This window comes from Nyctereutes procyonoides, unplaced genomic scaffold (assembly GCF_905146905.1).
Source record: "Nyctereutes procyonoides isolate TBG_1078 unplaced genomic scaffold, NYPRO_anot_genome, whole genome shotgun sequence".
Lineage (NCBI taxonomy): Eukaryota > Metazoa > Chordata > Mammalia > Carnivora > Canidae > Nyctereutes > Nyctereutes procyonoides.
The window spans coordinates 4,871,275-4,891,413 of record NW_026575025.1 but is presented as its reverse complement, the minus strand read 5'-3'; the positions used below and the strand labels follow the sequence as shown (position 1 = coordinate 4,891,413).

Here is a 20,139-nt window from a genome sequence, read left to right as displayed (position 1 = left end):
ACCTGCCGTGGTGGGATGCAGGCTACAGCAGAGGTTCAAGGGGAATTTATAGGGTTACATGTTTGTTGCAGGAGAAGAATCTCGGATCAGGGATCTAAGCTGCCATATGAAGAAACTGGAAAAGAAGAAGAAAATAAGCCCAAATTGAACGGAAGGAAAGAAATAATAGAGTAGATATCATACAAATAGATTTCTGAAAACTGGAAAATCAGTGAAACCAGAAGCTGGTTTCTTGAAAAGATCAATAAAATTGGTAAGCCTTTAGCAAGATTGACAAACAGAAAAGGTACAGAGTATCTGTATCAGGAATGAAAGGGGTGTCTTTATAAACTCACCAAATACTAAGGAGTTATTAAGGAAACATACCTAAAATCCCTATGTATGTAAATTGGACAGTTTAGATGGCCCAATCCCATGGTAAGAGCAAAATACCAAACTTCACTGAAGATGGGCAGTGCAGTACGGCAAGAAACCAGAAGCAGAAGGTATCACGTGGACAGGAAGAACTAGGAGTGCCTCTGTTGCTGTATACAGCGTGGTCATCTGTGTAGAAAACCCTGAGTGGTGTCCGCTTGGAGCCCCAAGCTAAGAGAACCGCACCACGTACAACAGCCCCATGGATGATGAGATGCTCAGGATGAACTTGGAAAGCTGAGATGCTGGACAGTGGAGCTGAGAGGCACGCACGCACACACGCATGGAGGCATGCTCCACTGGAGGGTGGTGCTCCCAGGTCCATCTGCTCATTTCCTACCGTCTCGGTGAGAAGAGTCAAGCCCACTCTGGCCTGGGCATGGTAAGGCACAGTCACAGATACGGTGACGACAGTGTTGAAGAAAGAGCAGTGAGGCTGGAAGAATCCACTGCCCAATTGTAATCACTGTCCAGCTGCAGTAATCTGGACAGTGTGGTGCTGGTAAATGGACACACACATCAAGGTAACAATACAGAGTCCAGAAATAGGCCTAAGACCCACACAAATGTGGCCCTTTGCTTTGTGACAAAGATACGAAAAAAATTTAATGCAGGAAGGATAATCTTTTTAACTAACGCTGCTGGAAAAACCAGTCATCTGTGTGCAAGAAAAGAAAAAAAAAGTGAATCTTGACTGAAACCCCACACTTTATGCCAAAATTTACTAAAACTTTTATTGGAAGAAGACACATTTTCATAACCTAGCACTAGGTGAAGAGCTCCTGGCTCATTGATGTGAAGAAGTCAGTAAATCAGGCATAATCAACATTTCTAACTTTTGCTGTGAGAAACCATGGGCTAATCATATAACCGAGAAGGGACCAGTGTCCAGGGTGTGTGGGGAATCCTTGCCACTCCTGTGTGAGACCCCAAACGCATCACCAGTGGGCCAGGGCCTGGACACACAGGTGAGCAGAGAGGACGTAGGAGAGCAGATGACCCTTGGGCAGCAGGTGGGGGGATAGGGATTCAGACTTTTCTGTGACAGCACCTACTTCAAATGCCTGGTGCTGGCGAGGATGTGGGTGGCAGAGCAGTGGAGGGATGCAGATGGAGGGATGCACTCCAGTGCAGGAGTGTAGGCCCAGCAGTCCTGAGTGCCCGCCTTAGAGAATTGAGAGCTTGTGCTCACAGAGAAACCTGCCCAGGAGCATTTATAACAGCCTAAGCCATTATTGTCCCAGACTGGAAATGACCCAGGTGTCTTCCAGCAGGCAAACAGCTGGACACACTGGCACCTGGGTGCTGGAGCTCACCTCAGCAGTAAGGAGGCAGGGACCACGGGCATGCACCCCGAGATGGGCTGGATCACATGGCATTCTCCAGGGGCCATCCCTGCTGTGCTGGGAAGGGACTGGGGGCCGGGGTGGGAGGCCGTGGCTGAGAAGGGCAGTGTGAGCTGTGCTTGGCTGTGGGAGGTACCCGGCCATCTGGATGGGTGAAATGCGTGGGACTGCATGCCAGAATGTGTCCTCTTTACTGCGAGATAATTTAGAAATGAAAACCAACAAGAGGAATGTTGAAAGCAGAGCGTCTCATCTTCCAAACAGCTGGGGCAGTCCTCCCCGTCTCTCAGGAGCTGGTCTCTCCGGGCTACACATTGTGGAGACGTCTCCCAGTTTCTAGTCAACAGTTGTGCTTTCTGACTCTTGGGCACCTGTAGCCAGGTGCATCTAACATCATGCCAGTCAGGGGAGTCAGAGCAGGGGTCTGTGACACCGGCCCGGCCACTGGGCCTTGTTCCCTGGATGTCACAGCAGACAAAGGCCTCAGCCTGGCCCCCAGAAGCCGGGCTCCACTTCCAGCATGGGGACTCCACAGGCTGTCCAGAGTGACCCAGAACGTGTCCTCAGGTGACCTGACACACCCTGTGACGTCTGCATGGTGGAAGGAGGGTCAGGCAAAGCCATCCTGTGTGTGGGGAGGGTGTTAGGGCAGGTGTTTGGACACGAGCGCCTTGCTGGATTTTTACTTCCTGAGGGCAAGCAGAGAGTTTTGCAAATTCTTCAGGACTTTGTCTTCACTAGCAACCTTGCCTGATCGCATTCCTGGGCCTTGTGGGGCACATGGCACTGGGCTTGTGCAGCCTGTTGTCCCTGTGGGTGCGTGGCAGTGCCTAGGAGCAGCCCAGGAGCAGGAAGATCTGCCTTCTGCAGACCCACCCCACGCTCCAGCCACACCCCAGACCTTCCACCTCCAAGTGGGCAGGTCTCATGCTGAGGGACAGTTGGGCCGTGTCCCCTTATCCACTTGGGGCTGGCCTCCTCTTATGGCCCGCCCGTTAATGTGGAGGCCATGCTCTCCCAGTCTTGCCAGCCGACCCCACTCCCTGCCTGTGGCACAAATATGCTAGTAGATGCCCAGGGTGGAGCAGAGCACTTGGTTCCTACTAGGTAGAGGTGGGTTTGCTGGAGCAGAGGCAGTGGCAGTGGAGCTGTCCTGAGGTCACTTGGCCAGGGTCAGGATGGCCATGGGAAATGGGGATCCCCACTGTCCTGAGAGGTGGTAGGAGTGGGTTAGACCTTGTGGCTGTCACCCAGGGGTACTTGGTGAACTCAAGAAATCAAGCAGTGTACTCCTAGCCAGCCTAGGGCCCCTGAGCAAGGTGGGATGTTGAGGTTGCGGAATTTAGTCTAAGCTGATTCTGAGACCAATTAAGTCTGCAAAATGAGGGGTGTGCGGTGCGGGGAGTGCCGGGAGTGCCAAGAAGTCCATGTGAAGCCTGGGGCCCAAAGGCTGCCCATTACCTGTCTGGACCCAGGGGATGAGAGGGCCAGAGTCCAGGCCATGCGATCACTCACAGGTATGGCACCACATCCCTGAGCAGACTATAGACCACCCTCCCCCTGCCTCATCCTCCTTCACCCTCCACCACCCTTTGCCCTCTGCCCTCTGCCCTCTTATGGCTCCAGGGTCCTGTCCTTGGTGAGCCAGCCTGCAGAGCAGCCCTCTGGGAAGCCGGGAGCAGAGAGTGGGGAGGGCAGGGTGGCTGCCAGGTGGGTGCCCACCAGGCACTATGTGTGTTCTGCTGGGGAGAGAAGTGCTGGGGCAGGAAGGCAGTCCATGCTCACATGGGACTTGCTCGGTCCCATTGCTTAGACTCACAGAATGAGAAATCCCGGGTGTCCCTGCTGCTCGCACTGAAGACTGGCACTCCCACCCCACTGGACCAATGAAGGGCATGTGGCTTCTAGTGGGGGGAGCAGGGGTGTTCCCAAGGGTTGAGGCCCGGCTGACAAGTCACAGCAGTGTCTCTGGAAGAGGTGGGCCAGTAGCGAAGACCGTGCTGTCCGTGCTCCTTCAGATCATACAGAACACGCATCCCCTAAAGGAATGAAACTTGAAGCCACGAGGTATAGAAAATGAACATGCCTTCTGTTGATTTTTGTACCTGGGTTTACATGGCATGCTCTGTCCTGGACGTTGTTCTGAATTTTTGGTGCAGTGGGACACACTGCCCCTTTGGTGCAGAGGGGCCCGAGGTGGTGGGAAACAGTGTGTCTGCCCCTGGAGGCCCTAGGAGGGGAAGCCTGGACAGCTGCCACACCTCCATCCCTGGTGGCCAGCCTGAGGCTGGGGCCTGGGTGTCTGCAGGGGCATAGTGACCGGCCTTTTCTGTCCCCACAGACAGTACTACTGGTACGATGAGCGGGGGAAGAAGGTCAAGTGCACTGCTCCCCAGTACGTCGATTTTGTCATGAGCTCCGTGCAGAAGCTGGTGACTGACGAGGATGTGTTCCCCACGAAATATGGTACATCTCTGCTATAGCGCGCTCCTTCTTGCTGGGCAGGCATGGCTGCCGATGGGAAGGGGCCAGGCTTGTGGGGCAGGATTAGCTGTGTGACCTGGGCTGTAAAGCCAGGCAGGTGTGCTCTGGCAGGGGTCAGCCTGGGTCAAGACCCCACCCACCCCAGGCTCTGGGATCTGTGGCCCTTGCCCCCACACACACCCTGTACAGTGGGGCTGCTATAGTCCACCTAACTGGGGGCTTCACAACCAGCAAGCAGTAGCTGTGTTGTCCTGGCCTGGGCAGATCCTGGCAAGGGCTCTAGGCCAATACAGAGCTACCAGAAGGCAGCTCTTGGCCAGCAGAGGTACTCGTGCACCTTGGTTCCTGTCCTCTTCTGTGACCCTGGCCATGTAGAGAGCCCAAGAGCATCCACCAGGGAAGCCCATGTGACCCCAGGGCTGAGTCCAGACTTTGAGTGACCTGTGGCGGGGCAGCCAGTATAGTCAAGCAGATCATTACTGATGCAGCTCTCGGGGCCAGGCCTAGGGTGACTGGTCACTCAGGTGCCTGCCAGTGGGCTGCTCTGTGGGAAGGGTGTGGCAGGTGGGAACCGTCCAGGCTGGTCCTGCAGAAAGCACCAAGAGCCTGCAGAGCCGGTCTGGCCCTCTCCTTCCTGACGATGGGAGCTTGGGATTGGGGGTGGTGAGGCATGGGCGTGCTGCATCAGGGCTTAGAGAAGTTGGAGGAGTCTGGTGGGTGAAGCAGAGCACAGAGTGACACTGTGGACTCTTTCCCTAGGCAGAGAATTCCCCAGCTCCTTTGAGTCTCTGGTGAAGAAGATCTGCAAGTACCTGTTCCACGTGCTGGCACACATCTACTGGTCCCACTTCAAGGAGACCCTGGCCCTTGAGCTCCATGGACACTTGAACACACTCTATGTCCATTTCATCCTCTTCGCCAGGGAGTTCAACTTGCTCGACCCCAAAGAGACCGCCGTCATGGACGACCTCACGGAGGTGCTGTGCAGCGCTGGGGGCCGTGGCGGGGGTGGGGGCGATGGGGCCAGCGGCGGGGGCACGGGGGCACAGAACCACGTGAAGGAGAGGTGAGCCCCCGGCTGGACAGGCGTGCACATGTGCAGAGAGACGGTGGTCCGTGTGCCTGTGTGTGTGCGCACACGTACCGGGCACGAGCGGCGGGAGGTCTGAGAGGTCGCCGCTGCCCCCCCACCTGGCCCCGGGCGTGCTAAGTGTGGGCTCTCCAGAGGCTGGCAGGCCGTGCGTCGGACTGGCTCCCCGCCGGGCTTTTCCTCTTGGATGGATGAGTGCCGCTTGTCAAGAAGGACCTTTGGATTTCATTCATTCGCTCAACAAACGTTTATGGGCCTGCCAGTCTGAGTTTCCTTCTCCTGTGGGGCTTTCCTTTCTTTGGGCTTCCGCGTGGCCTCTGCCTCCCCTGGGGGCTCTGCTGTGTGGAGAGAAATATACCAGTGAGAGCTGGGGCTCCTTCCCAGGAGGGACATGGGCTCTCGTTGGTTGGTTTCCAGGGTGGGGCTGTTTTAGAGATTCCTCCCCACTGCCCCGCAGACCTCCCTCTCCTGGCCTGGCTTGGATCGCGGCTGTCGGCGGCTCAGAGTGGGTGGGATGGGAGTGTCCCATCTGGATGTCCACAGGGGCCCTGACCCTGTGGCCGTGTCCCCCACTCCCCTGCCGCCCACAAGGGCCCCTGGACTAGCTGGGCCTAGGACCGAGGTGCCTGGGCGGGCGGCCTGTGTGGAGATGCAGCTGTTGCCGGAAGGCTGGGTGTCCCCGCTCGGCTCACCTGTTTGGTCGTAATAAAAAGAATTCTCTCAGGTCAGCGCCTGTGTGTATCCTCGGCATCACCGGTGACCTCAGTGCTTGCCATGAGACTGAGGGTGGCCCATCTCCTGCCTCCAGTGGCCCCTGCCCACCCCAGGCTGGGCCCTTGCTGCCAGGGTTGACCACAGGCTCCCCTGCAGGACCTTGGGGAGCTGGGAGTGGGATGGGGAGGGACATGCCTGTTTCCTGCATCTCCAGGGAGTCATGATCACTCTGCTCGTTCCACGCCTTCCTGTGCAGGTGGCAGGGACCCTGGAGTGTGTGCTGGAGCAGGCTGGGGGTTCCTGGCCAGCCCAGCCCTGGGGGCTCTGCTGTAAGGGTCAGCCCTGGCCTGGGCACTGTGGTGTCTGGGTGGTGAGCCCAGAGGAGAGCTCGGGAGTGGGGTCAGTGCAGGGGCCGGGCAGGATGGCACCTAATGTAACCCTGGAGCTGGTATAGGCCCTGTGCGGGCAGAGAAGAGAAGAGTGGGCTCCAGGGGCGCTCCACCCTCCTACCTGACATCTTGCCAGGGGATGGCCTTCTCTGGCTGTCATGCTCACCCCACCCCACCCCTAAGTGGTGGGGGTCTTTGACTCCTGACTCAGCTCCTACACCCTCCCTACCCCAGCCTTCACCCCACCAGAAAGGTCTTCAGTTTCTGCCCTCCTGCCTGTAAGTTCAGCTATTGCAAAACATGCTTGTGACCTTCCTCTGCTTTTGGATCCATCAGCAGCCCCAGGGCCTAGCTAAAGATGAGTGCCACCACACTCAGCTCTGCTTCCCATGACCCGTGGGACCCTTGGGGTCTTGCCAGCTGGTGGCTGCCACCAGGCCTGCCCACCTTCTCTCCACTCCTGGTGATGACTCTTTCTCATCCTGTCCGTGAGAATGACACCCCCCCCCCCATCTGACAGTCCTGGAGCTTACTGCAAATGCAGTTGCACCCAGGGGTACCTTGTCTTCACGTTCCGGTCCCTATTTCTTCTCCAGGGTCCTGCACTGTCTTCCTGACTCCTCCCTGCACCAGAGTACCTCCCCTGCTGGCTGCACACTGGTTAGTTGGGGGCAACTTTAAAATTATTTTGTGCTTGAACCAATCTCCACCCCATTGACTCAGTCCCTGGACATGGAGGGCAGACATCAGAATTGTTTTAACATGGCTTTAACTTACACCATTCTAGAAAGTTCCACCTGTATTGTCTGCTGAATTCACGCATGCTCTGAACCACTGAGAAATTTTGCCTGCCCTGCAAGAAGTCTCCTGGGCCCTGCTGTACCCCTCAGGGCCTGCTGCTGTCCCACCGGAGCTCATGCCTTTGTCCCTGTCTGGTCAGGAGCCCAGGTTAGTGGGGAAGCATGCTCCCCTCTGTCCCTCAGTCACTGGACACACCCCACAGCATCCAGACCTTGCCATCCTGTGAGGCCTGACCTCTCCCACTGAGGCTAGCAGATGTTAACTACCAAAGGGTTGGGCTTCTCTGACTGGGCATAGCCCCACTACCCCTCTACTGCTTCCCAAAACCCTGCGGCTGCCTCTGGGGCCAGCAGGAGATCATAGCCCCTCCTGAGCAAGGCCTGGGTCTCATTATGACCTCAGCCTGTTGGGCTGTGCCCTGGCCCCTCCCACTGCATCACCCCCAGGTCTTTCTGCTTCTCTAGGCATCTGTACCCTAAGTAGAGGCCTCAGGAACTTGACCACAGCCTGGGTGTGGGAGCCAGAGGTAGGGGTCTTTCTCGACCTGGGCCCCAGGAACACCTCCTGGGGGAAGGCAGAAGGCAGAGCAGGGCCTGACTCCACCTGCTCTTCTGCCCAGAATCCCAGGCTGGGGGTAAGGAATAGACCCTGTGTCCAGTGCGTGTCTGGGAGTGGGGCCTGGCTACTGGGCGTAGGCCTGAAGTGGGAAGGTGGCAAGGCTGGGCCTGAGCAGTCTGGGTCCTTGTCACTGGCCAGGGTGGGCACTGCCCGTGCCAGGAGGACATGGGGATTTCCAGCTCAAGCTGCTGGATGGAGTCTGAGATTGTGTGTATGCGTGTGTGTGTGCGCGTGCACACGTGGATGACCTCTATATCTGCAGAAAGGTGTCCAGGACACATGGTCATATTTCTTTAACTTAGGAAGGAGTTGTGTAATCCCTGAGCACATGGGGTTCTGGGTACGGCACTGGTCACCAGGCCTCAAAAGGTCTCCCAGGAAGGGGCAGGCAGCCAGGATGAGGGCCAGCCTGCACATCTCTGAGGGTGAGGGCGATGCCCTGTGCTCTCCACCAGCCGGCTAGCTCTTTGCTGCAAGAGCCAGAGCATCATGGCCATCTTGGGCTGTGGAAGAGGAAGGAAATGCTTTTTCCTTCTTGAGCCTCAAGAAGAACCAGCCCCCCCCCCCCAAAAAAAAAAGAACCAGCCCTGCTGACACCTAGATGGTTGCCCCGTGAGATCCACTTCAGATATCTGACTTCCAGAACTGTGAAATAAGCCACGGTTGTGGTGCCCTGCCACAGCAGTGACTGGGAATGAATGCAGACTGTGTTCCCAGGGGTGGGGTGCCCTGCAGCAAATACCTGTGGATGGACCAGTGGCCGTGGGCGGAGGCTGGGAGAGTTTTGCAGGGCACAGTAGAAAAAGCCCATGTGGGACGCTGGATGGCACAGTGGTTAGGCGTCTGCCTTTGGTCCAGAGTGTGTTCCTGGAGTCCCGTGATCAAGTCCCACATTGAGCTCCCTGGATGGAGCCTGCTTCTCTTTCTGCCTATGTCTCTGCCTCCCTCTGTGTCTCTCATGAATAAATAAAATTGAAAAGAAAAGAAAAAAACCCAAGTTTTCTGAAGTAGGTGATCGGTAGGAATTACGGGTGTTGAGGATGCCCCTACCAAAAACTCACATGTAAGGAGGGGCTGCGCAGAGGAGAACTGGCAAATTGCTTTGAGGCGTGCCTGAAACCACCACGAGCATCTATCTGTAGAAGCAGGAATGTGTCAGGCACTGCTGGGGAGGGCACAGAGAAGTGAGGACCATGTCCGTAGGCATGGAGGATAGGGGACCGTCAACCTGCAGTGTCACATGGTGGAAAGCCCCACCAAGTTCTGCCCCCACGGTTGTCGGAGGGCGGGACTCAGGAGCCATCCACCTGGGTATTCAGCTGAGAAGACTGCCAAGCATGGAAGGTGCAGCCTGGTTTCTTGTTGTTCATAGTGGCGTGGGAGAGGGAAGCCCACTGGAAGGCAGAGCTCTTGAACACGGGGGCCCCTACACGTGGCGAGCCAGAGCTTCTCTGCCCAGCTGAGTGGCAAGAGCCACTAAAACAAGGGGCTTCACTGTCAGGAGAAATGTGCTCTAGAGAACAAGTCGAGGCTGTAGCTGGACAGCCTTTTGCTAATACCTCAGAAAGATGACCAAGCTCAGAGTGTTCAGCCATGCAGGGGGCACTATGAAGAGATTGTGCATGTGACTAGCAGACTCTGCATTCATCTCTGCAAATGGCAAAACAGAAAAGATTTTCTTGGAAGGATCTGGAGGCGTGTCTTGTCTAGTGGAGCAAATGCCCATGATGCACACAGGAGACCCGCACCGTCCTCAAGAGTCCTACGCCACCAGAAACCCTGCCAGCTTGGACTGCAGGGTGCAGAGGGAGGACAAAGTGCAGGGCTGTGGGACACCCAGGCCCTGTGAACAGGGATGCTGGTGAACCGTCAGCTGCAGACTTGTGTGGCCTCTCTGCAGACGAGAGCATGGCCCAGAGCTGGAAGCCTTGAGCCACACACTTCTTCCCAGTCCTTGACAGCACCTCACAGAGTTGCTTGGCTGGATTTTGGAATCTCCTGGGACCCGTGATTCCCTCCCTCTTCTCTTGTCTCCCTTCTGGGATGGGGATTCTGTAACTGGCATCCAGGACCTGTACCACCATAGCACTTCTGGTTTCAGTGGTGGCACATGGCAAGGATTTTGCACTCGATGGGTCCAAGTCTCAGCCATACCAATTCAGGTGATGTAGGCGACATGTGGGGCTTGATGCATTGCTGCTGAGAGTTTGGGGGACCCTGGTTGGGGTGAGGGTGTCTTCCATGGGGGATGGGTGTGGAACTTGCTCGAGGGCAGTCTTTGTGGGCCTGACCAATGCTTCCTCCAGACGTCCATACCCTAGTCCCTGGAATCTGTGAGCATGGCACCTTACACAGCAGAGGGGAGTTCAAGTTGCAGGTCAGCTTAGCAGGAGATGCAGAGATTACCTAGGCCAGTATAATAATGAGATTCCTTAAAACTGGGGGTGGAAGAAGGAACGGAGAGCCGGCAGGCAGCCAGAGGACACAGCCTGGTGTTCCTAGCCATGAGGGTGGAGGAGAGCCCCACTCCAAGGACGTAGGTGTCTCTGGAAGCTGGGAGGGGCTGGGACACGAATTCTCCCACAGAACCTCCAGAAGGAACCCATGCTGTCAGCACCATGGCTTTAGCCCCATGAGACCCCGTGCTTGACCCCCAAAACTTCAGATGATCATATGTGTTTTAAGTCTGTCGATATGTTAGAGCAGTAACAAGAAACTAATACATCTTGAAGATGAGCCATGGAACTCTCAGGGTCATTAGGGGCATGAGGACATGACCTATGGAAGCACTGAGCCCAGGGCCTGATGCCAAGGAGTGGGGCAGCACAGCCCTTGGGCTTGCAGCCAGCAGCACAGTCTGTGCCATCCCACTGGAGCCCCAAAGCTGGCACACACCTGCCTCCATCCATCCCAGCTGCCTTTCTCTAGCCGTCATCACCATCTCCTCTACTACCCGCTAACCTCTCCCCTGGATGAATCACAGAAGAGATTCGGGTTGATGGTGGGGAGTGGTCTGGATGAAGGAGGGGGAAGTATGAAGGGGAGAAGCCAGCAGAGAGGGGGCACCGGACTTGGTGATTCCACCCTTGGTGACCTGGGGTGAGGGCTCTGAGCCACAGGGGGAGGGGAGGGCAGAACCGCCAGGCAACTTGTGTGCTGAGCTCCCTGGTGTCAGAGATGTGTGAGCAAGAAGGAAGCTGCCCCCGTGACACCAGCAGTCGCCCCACCTCACAGCTTAGGAGCCTCTGGGATCCTCTGCCTCCACGGTCAGCAGAGAGCATGGGCAGGGTCTGGGGCAGGCTTTAAGCCTAGCAGAGCACAAGCCCCTGGTGTCTCCATCCTGTCCCTGCCACCCGCTGGCCCTCAGAGCCCCTGAGGGGCCCGGGTCTCACTGCCTTCCTCCAGCACCCTCCCGCCGTGACTCTGGTGGATGCACAGCCGTTGATTTGTGCCAGGAGTAGCCAGCACCGAAAACTTGCCAGTGCCTGAGAACTGTGTCAGTCCTAAGAGGCCATCCTCTGAGCAGGCGCTAGACCCTCCACCGTATCCTCCTTTGGTTTAAGTACCTGTTCCCATCTCTACCTCACAGAAAAGCACGAGGACCATTTGGCTTAATGTTCAGCGTAAAGTGCTCAGGAGAGTGTCGTGTTAGTAGACATTCATACCAACAGTTTTTGGCTTCACTTGCCTTGGTTTCCATTTCTTAAAACCCAGAGAGAGCTTGGTGTCAGAAGTAGGATTGAAGGGTGTGGCCTTCCTGCTAAATGGGTGTGATGGTGGGCAAGTGCAAGGCTGGTGGGTCTGTTGGGTATACTGATACCTTGTGGGGCTCCCCATCACTGGTCCCTTAAGGCTGACACTGCTGGCATTTACAGAGGGCCAAGTCAAGGAAGATGGTTTGCGTGTGTCAGCTGTTCTCTCAGGACAGCAGATGCAGGACCACAGCTCCAGGAGGCTTCCCCCGTGGCCAGCACCCCAAGGACCCCTGGGCCCTGTGACCATGCCTAACTGAATCCCTCTTTCAGCCTGTTTTTCAGCTGAAGCTCATGGGATGCCATACAGTTCAGCGACTGCAGTGGGGCCTGGCCTGTCTCCTCCACCCCCTCAAGTACCTTCTGGGTGCCCACCTCCCTCAAAAGCACAGTGCTGTCCTACAGCTGGCCCAGAAAGAGCCCACCCAGTTCCACATCACCAGATTCTTTCTCACGTCCTGGGCCTTGAGCAGAGCTGGAGGCAGCTGCCATTCCCACAGAGCACCGGAGCTCAAAAAGTCAGAGCAGCACTCTCTTCCGGCAAGATGGTACAGGCAGTAGAGCATGGATCTAGGGCTGATCCTGTCTGCCAGTGTCGGAAATAGTTTTGCCTGGGGCGGGGTGGTGGAGGATGGCTATGGGCATTTAGCTGGGGGAGACCAGGGACCATGCTGGCGTTCTACAGAGTGCAGGTTAGCCCGCACCACAGAGAACCATCCAGCCCCACATGTCGGTGCTGTGGTGGCAGGACCCTGCTCTGGAGAGACAGCTGGCTGCAGTGGCCATGCTGTGGTGCCTGATTGCCTTCACATATGAGGGGAGTGCCTGTGTGGGACACGCCTTGGGGGGGGGTGGTCCATGGGCAGCAGCATGGTTTGCTCCTTGCCCATCCTTAACGCTGTGTGGTGGGTGGACAGACTCCCAGGTGCTCCTGTGTGGCGTGGGGCTGGGCAGCCCTGGGGCTCGTGGGGTTTTAGACTCCTCCTCATGCTGCTCCAGCAGAAGGAGTGGCTGGCCAGTGCATGGTTGTGATGCCTACGTGGCTGGCAGGTGTGGTGGGCATGGCTGGGACCATTTCCCTATGTGGAAGAGGCCAGCCCAGATTCTCCAGGGGCTGCCCGCCAGCCTCGCCCATCACTTCCAGGGCTGGGTCATGGCGCCCCAACCACCTCTTACCAAGGAGCAGAAAGAAGTTTCATTGTCCAGATGCTAGGGTGACCCCATGAGGTCTGGTGGTGGCAGCAGAGCTGCAGCAGCCAGGCAGGGCAGTGCTCCATGGCAGCCCCAGGTGGCAGCTCCCTCTTCCCCACCCCCCGGGGCCTCCCTCACCCCCAGCCCAGCCTGTGATCCCCGCTCAGTCTGGGGGCAGAGCCACAACCCCGCACAGGGGTCTGCCCTCTTCCTCAGGGCAGAAGGTAATGTCAGGTGTCATCCACCTCTGGCAGAGCCCAGAAAAGTGCATGTTGGGGACGAGAGCTGGTCCCCGGTGTCCCACATCCCGGCCCCACCCACCTGGACGGAGACTGGCGTCGGGTATTTTTACTGAAGGAATTTATTGTTCGAGAACTAAGGTTGCTCACAGTTATTTGACAAGGGATACACTGGGTGGGGCTTGTTTGTTTCCGTGACGTCTGCGTGTGTCCCAAGTACAAAAGAGGAAGGCTGACAAGAGGTATTGCTCTCGGTGTCTTCTGCCTCTGGAGAACCCTCCCGCTTGTACCGCGTGGCTTATGCTGTTATAGGTGTTTAACTGTTTATGTGTTGAAATCCCAGCCTGTGGTGGGGGGGGTCAATGTAACAGAAGCAGTAAAAGCTGTCCACGACGGGAGGGAGGCAGGGGGGCGGGGGAAGAGACACCTAAAGCAAAGTGGACTCATTACAGCGAAGGCATGCAATCAAAACCTGCCGTCCTGGCCCGCCGCCCGGCGCCTCCTGAAGGCGCTCGCCACAGCACGGGTCTGGGCCAGCCTGGAGGGGCCGGGCCCACCAACACCAACAAGCAGAGGCTGGGGACAGGGACGAAGGGAGGCGGCCACGGCCCACGACCTCGCTGCGTACAGAGAACACACACGGCGGAGGATGCCGCCAACTTTCTTTTTTCCTTTTATCCCCCCATTTTTTTTTTCCTTTTTGTCATTTTAGTAAAAAACCCTGCGGTGCCTCTGCTGTCCTGTGCGTGGGAGCCAGCTCAGGGCCCTCCTCCTGCCCCGGCGCTCAGACACAGACCTGGGATGGTCCCCAGCCTGGGCCTGCAGGGGGCCCGGGCGGTGCCATCGAGCCCAGGGACAGCGCCCTGCCTGCCCCCCACCCCCCGGGGCTGGAGTCGCTTCTACACAGCGACGGGACAGAGCCAACCGCGCCGTTCTTTAAATATATATATGTGTATGTATATAGAAAGAACCAAGAGCAAAGAACTGAACACAAAACCTAGCCCTGCCCCAGCGGCCCCCCCCCCACACCCTGTTCCAAAAACAACCAAGAAAAAAAAGTTTATAAAAATATCTTGCAGGAATTCTTTAAAGTTTACAGTAGCTTGCCGGTGCCCCCGCTGCCCCGGCGCTCCGACGGCTCCGTCCTCCGGGCGCCTCGGCCCCTGACCCCACCCTGCCCCAGACACACGGACACACAGACGGACGGCAGGACGGCGCTGCTGCTGCCCCTTCCCTGAACAGAGAAGTGAAGAAACTCAATAAGTTAAAACAGCAAATAAATAATACTGGTCTCGGCCAGCCCTGGCGCAGGCAGGCGGCCCCGGGCCTCCAGGGACAGCGTCCGCCCGGCCCGGCCGGGAAGGGCCGCCAAGCGCGAGAGCAGCGGAGGGGACGGGGGACGGGGGACGGGGACCTGGGAGCGACCGTGGGGCCGAGGGGGCGGGGGGAGGGCGGACGCTAGCGAGCGGCGGGAGGGGAGGAGCCGTGCCGGGGCGGCCACCTCGGCTGCTCCGCTCTCCGCTCTCCGCGGCCCTGCCCCGGGGTCACCGCGCGTCGGGGCCGCCCGCGGGCCGGGGGGCGGGGCCTGGGCGCGGGGGGCGGGGCCTGGGCGCGGGGGGCGGGGCGCGGCGTGGATGGGCGGGGCCTGGCCGTGGGCAGCGGCGGTGGCAGCGGCGGCAGGAGACGAGGGAGGGCGGGTCCGCGGCAGCTGCCTTCGGTGAGCCGGAGTCCGGCGCGGAGCACAGAGGATGGCCTCGTGGAGGTGACATGTTAACTTTTCGGGATAATTCCTGGTATCAGAGCGGAAACAGTGACGTTGTCAGAGACAGGCAGAGAGAGAGACAGCAGGAGAAAGAGCGGCCCGGGCGCTGCCCCCGGTGCCCCCCTTCCTTTCCTCCCGGCGGCGCCGCGGTCGGTCCACGCGGGCGGGCCGGGCCGGGGCCGGGGCCGGGGCCGGGGCCGGGGCCGGGGGCTAGGAGGCTAAGGCTGCTCGCGGCGGGCGGCGGGCGGCCCCGTCCTGGCCGCGTCCTGGGCCGTCGGGCGCTCGGCGTCCCCTCCAGGGCCGGGGCCAGCGGCCGCGGAGTCACCGAGGGGGCCGGGGGCGCTCCGCTTGGCGGGCGTGCTGGGGGCCTGGGCCGCCTGCCCGTTCTTCTCGTCTGAAAAAAGTTGTTTAATTACGTCAAAGAAGTTACTCAATGGGCTGCCTGGGTACACAGAACAGAAGACAAAAGAGAAAACAAGAAAAAAGAAACAAAAGAAGAGAAAGAGGAAGGGGGTAAGGAGAGAGAAAGAGAACAAACAAATGAACGAAAGGGTGTCCATGTCCACGCCAGGAAGGACACCCAGTGAGATGAGGTCAGAGCCGGGCGTGGCAGGGGGCAGGGGGGCAGCAAGCGGGCAGGCGGGTCCCTCACCATCCTGGCCCCCCTCATCCGCCCCGGGGCCTGGCCAGCTGGCCGGCCCCTTCTGGACACGGAGGCGGCGAGTCCACCACCGCCACAAACCCTAGGGCTGAGCGGGACCCTGGGGCCCCAGGCTGGCGCCCTGCGTGCCCATGGGGCCAGGGGGCCCTCTCTGGGCGGGGAAGGCTTGGAGCCCGGCCCCTGGCCAGCCCGGGCAGCACCGCATGGACACACAGGTCAGCAGCAGACAGACAGATGGACGGATGGGTGGACAGGCATGGAGGGCTTGGGTGTGGGAGGGCTGGAGGCAGGCAGCCAGCGTGGGAGCCCTGACCCCAGAGGGAATGTCCTGAGGGCAACAGGAAGGGGGCGGAAATGGCAAGACCACCCCCACCTAGGTGGGCCTGTTCTCACTGTCCTGAGGCCTGTGCTCTACTTTATTTCTGCAACCTCACTCCCCAGCCCAGAGCAGCGGGCAGGGGAGTGCATGCACAGCACCCCGCACCCCCTCCAGCGGACAGAAAGCCTTCCACCAGCCTCCTCTGCAAGACCTGGAGTCCACCCAGACCCCAGGCCAGAGCCCACACATGGGACCCTTGCTGGCCTCGGGGCACGGGGGCCCTTTACTGCTCTGAGCCTTGGGGTCCCTTCCTGGCCTGCCTGGACCCTAGGGCCAGGCCTGTGGCTGCCCTAGGGGTGGGTGACCAAGGCTGCTCCTGGCAGAGGTGAGAGACTAGATGGGCCCGAGTGCCCACATCTGGGCCCCGCGTGTACACAGGGACCCCAGGATAGCCCCAAGGGTGGCAGGGGGCGGCACCCAGCCAGGAGCAGGCTGCAGGTGGGCGTGACAGGCTAGGGGTCCCAGGTGAGCGTGAGGGGTTCTTACCACATTTGGAAAGCCTCCCCGTCATCATTTCCATACAGTTAGTGGTGTCTGGAGCACAGAATGGAGAAAGGAGGGAGAGGAAGACGTGTGAACAAGTCTTCCCATGTGCATCCCTGGCCAGGCGCTGCCCTCAGCCTCTGGCCAGGCCCTCTGGGGGGCAGAGCCAGGTGGGGGGCGTGGCCATAGCCAAGTAGGGGGTTTGCTGGGGCCAGTAGAACAGAGGGAAAGGACAAGGTGGGGAGGGGTGGAGCCCAGAACAGGGTAGGCCCCAGGTGGGGCCCAAGTGGGGCCCAGGTGGGACAGGGTGGAGCTAGGGGGTGGATCCTGGGGTGCCCGAGTCGGGGCCTCTTCTGCTGTAACCAGAGCCTGAGGACAGGATGTGGCCTGCCCCTTGGTGCCCTGGGCCTGCCTGGCCCTCCGTCCCCTCTGTCCTGCCCTGGGCCCAGGATGCCGGCTCCAGAGCTGAGAAGCCCAGGGCTCTGGCTAGGGTCTGCTCTAGCCACCTACACGTCCTCACTGCCACTCTGCAGCTCAGGCAGCCGCGTGGTCCCATCTGCCCCTCCACTTATGTTGGCACCGCCTTCCCTGACCCTCTCCCACCTTCTGCTGGGCCTGGGAGTGTTGGTGCTGGGCGGGACCCATGCTGGGTGGGATGTGACCTCTCGGCCTCCCGTCCCTGTTGGAGTGACCACCAGGTCTCTCACCCTGGTAGCTGAGGGGCCCCGGCATCTGCCCCCTTGCTCACGGTGGCTCTAGGACTGAGCTCGCCAGCCAAGAGTTTGGGAGTGGGAGGGAGGGTGCTGGGAAAGGCTGGGGCTCAGGGAGACCCATCAGAAGGCCTGGAGGCCAGGGCATGGACTGGGGTCCTGGCTTGGGCTCTCCAGGTCCAAGGCCCCCTGAACAAGGGCAGGAGAATGGGCTTGGGGCCCAGAGTGGGTACCCAAGAGTTTCCAGGGACAGGGGTTTGGGCACAGGGCTAAAAGAGACCCCAGCTTTGGGACGGGGACAGGACTGGGGGTGGAGCCCGGGGGAATGGGTGGAGTCCGCCTTGCTCAGTGCTGTGCCTGGGACTTGGCACGAGGGCCACCTACTAACGGACAGAATGACCCCTCCTAGATTACTGTCCACAGCCCAGCCAGGAGCTGAGGGACTGCAGCCCCTGGACAGTGACTGCAGGCCTGGGCATCCTCTGGGCAGCACAGCAGGCCCTGGCCTTTGCTCACCTCCCTGGACAAGCTCTGTCCTTCCCTGGCCTCAGTTTCCCTCTGTCAGCACTGCTCTGCTCGAAGACAGAGGCCTTGAAGGCTCAGGGAGCCAGAGGCACCCGAGCCCCACCCCTGCTCACGCCCAACTCCCCACCTGCAATGCCAGCCTGGCTCCCAGGGCCAGGATGCTGGGGCCAGCCCAGTCCTGACCTGCCCAGGAGGTGACAAGGCACATGTTGGGGTAGGAAAGGGTGACACACACAATGGAATGAGGATGGCAGGGGTGGGGGGACAGGTGGGGGACAGGTCTGGCCTCTTAGACCCCACCAGGCTGGAGAAAGGGCCCCAAGACTCCAGCCAACTGACAGGGGTTGTTCAGAGAGCCAGGGCTTGGGCTGGATGACGTGCTCCCCGGACCCCAAATCCTGACACGGACCTCAGGGCAAGCCGTGCCTTACCGCCATCCTGACAGCAGTCACACACCCTCGCTAAGGGACGGTGGTGTGTGCACATGCCCGTCCTGCCTGGACACAGGCTGACCCACCCCCACAGTGGGCACGGAGCCCACTCCCCACCAGATGCTGAGCTCTTGGACTCCCGGCCTCTCTAGGCCTGGGCAGTCCCAGTCCTGTGTGACCCCCCCTGTCGGCCCGGCTGGGGAGCCCCTCCTCTGACTGAGGACTCAGGCCTGTTGTGGGGAAGGCAGGCGGCCCATAGCCCTGCCACGTGTTGGCTGGTGTGGACGCGAGGCTGTGGGCCTCATGGGGTGCTGCTGGGGGAGCCCCGAGGGAGGTGGGCTCCCAGGCAGGGCCTGGGCCACTGCCCTCCCGGAGCCTGCTCTCGCCGGCCTGGAGCCAGGCTGCCCATGTCTGGCTGCTCGGCCTGGGTGCTGGGCCTGTGCGGCCTGTCCAGGGCCGGGAGCTGGCCGCCGCACGTTTGAGTGGGGGGCCGGTCTGGCACTTGCCAGAGGCCCTGCCCGAAGCCCCCTCCCTGCCCCTGCGGCGGGGCCGGATACCTTACCTGCCAGTGTCAGAGGCTACTCTCGTAGCTGGTGGCCACCTTCTGGCCCTTAAGCCCAGCACCCCAGCTCAGTCCTGGCGCTGGTGGGGGGGGTTCTACGGTGGACAAGAGGCGCCTTTCAGTGTGGTGTGCTGGGCCCTACCTCCCTGGGTGTGCAGAGATGGGCTGGCCCACTGCGCCAGGAGGGCCCTGCCCCCCTGGGGGCAGGGAGGTGGGCACGTCGGAGGGGCCACACCCCTGCTCGCCAGCCCGCGGGGCGGCCTGAGCTGAGCCCCCGCCTCACCTGACAAATGCTGGGCGGAGGGCTGGTCGTGTGTGCTCAGTAGCTGGGTCTGAATGGTCTCCACGACCCTCTTGAAGCGGCGGCTGGGGCCTGGGGGAGACAAGGGGTCATGCCTGGGACAGGGCTAGCCCGGAGCCCACGCCCTGGGCCTGTGCCTCACCTGACAGGAGCGTGAACGTGACGGAATAGATGCCATTCTCCTTCTGTGCCGCTCCGCCCTCGGTGTAGGTGATGTCCACCTGGAACTTCACGGGCTTCTGGAACACTGCCGGGCCCCCCGTCGCCTTGTACTCCGCCCGGAAGCTTGTCTGGGAGATGACGCTGTGGCTGAGGCTGGGGATCTGTGGAGTGATGGATGGCGTGAGTGTGCTGGGCACCGGCCGGCCCCCACGCCCCCCTGCCAGCCAGACGCCTCTACCCCTCAGCTAGCGCTCAGGTTGGGACATGAGAGGCAGGCACGAGGAGGTCCCAAGGTGCAGCAGCTGGGACCCGGGTGACAGCCCCTCCCCTCCCCCAAGGCTGGGGCCACACGGCCACCGATGAGGGCATCCCCCCACTGCTCTGTGGGCTTAGAAGGGCACCTCTCCCAGTGCCGGCAGCAAGGGAAAATGTCCCGGAGACAGGAGGCAGTGTTGCCCTAGAGGGGTCAGCCTAGGGCAGGGCTTGGTGGCACAGGGGTGCACTGCTGGCCTTGGGGTCGAACCTCATGAGGGATGAGGGTAAGCCCCATTCCCCCTCCCCTGTGAGCTGCCCATGCCTTAGTGAGCTCTCACCGCCCACCCCACCATGCCCCAAGTTCATCCCCATCCCTGGTGCTCCCGTCCCCCGTGGCCCAGCCCCGCTTGCTTGTGCACACCTGTCCCCGCCCTGGACACGCCAGCTCCCACAGCCAGAGGGGCTGCTCAGAACGGAGCTGGCCTCCCTCCCCAGGGTCCGCATGTGATGTGCGTCCCCGGACGGGTGGGAGGCTCACCGACAGGAAGGCGTGAACGATGTCGGCTTTGATGGAGCTCAGGGGCTTGTCCTTGATCACCACGAAGATCTGCTCCTCCTTCTCCAGGTTGATGAAGTTCCCAAACCAGGACTTCTTGGCAAGCCTGGGGGCGGGCGGTGGGGGCAGAGGGCAGCTCGCATCATGGTCTTCTCACTGTCTGCTTCCCCTCCTGGCTCCCCACTCCCCACCTGACCCCCCAGCCTTAATGCTAATAACCCCACAGTCTCACCTGGCTCCTCCTCCCATGCCTGCCTGGATCTGGGCAGTGCCCACCACAACCCACCAGAAAGGAAACCAGGGCACACCCTGAC

At 60.0% G+C, this 20,139-nt stretch overlaps 2 protein-coding genes across 20 annotated transcripts in view; one reads left to right on the top strand and one right to left on the bottom strand.

The window, feature by feature from the left end:
* Positions 1-20,139, top strand: part of MOB2 (MOB kinase activator 2) — a 94,472-nt gene that overhangs the window by 72,516 nt on the left and 1,817 nt on the right. For 2 of the 5 annotated variants that reach the window (XM_055309085.1, XM_055309095.1), the window contains exons 4-5: positions 4,102-4,226; positions 5,004-5,221. In XM_055309085.1, the coding sequence (XP_055165060.1) occupies positions 4,102-4,226; positions 5,004-5,221 (343 nt within the window). Of the gene's footprint in view, positions 1-4,101; positions 4,227-5,003; positions 6,063-7,033; positions 9,100-20,139 lie in introns of those variants that run through there. The other 3 variants (XM_055309118.1, XM_055309112.1, XM_055309105.1) reach the window with 3 other exon arrangements.
* Positions 14,169-20,139, bottom strand: part of BRSK2 (BR serine/threonine kinase 2) — a 60,463-nt gene continuing 54,492 nt past the window's right edge. For 3 of the 15 annotated variants that reach the window (XM_055309008.1, XM_055309016.1, XM_055309052.1), the window contains 4 exons: positions 19,808-19,931; positions 18,995-19,175; positions 18,835-18,924; positions 15,065-16,374 (listed from right to left, as the gene is read on the bottom strand). In XM_055309008.1, coding sequence (XP_055164983.1) covers positions 16,064-16,374; positions 18,835-18,924; positions 18,995-19,175; positions 19,808-19,931 — 706 coding nt within the window. In that variant the 3' untranslated portion in view covers positions 15,065-16,063. Of the gene's footprint in view, positions 16,375-18,551; positions 18,647-18,834; positions 18,925-18,994; positions 19,176-19,807; positions 19,932-20,139 lie in introns of all 15 variants that reach the window. The other 12 variants (XR_008662378.1, XR_008662380.1, XM_055309022.1 and 9 more) reach the window with 8 other exon arrangements.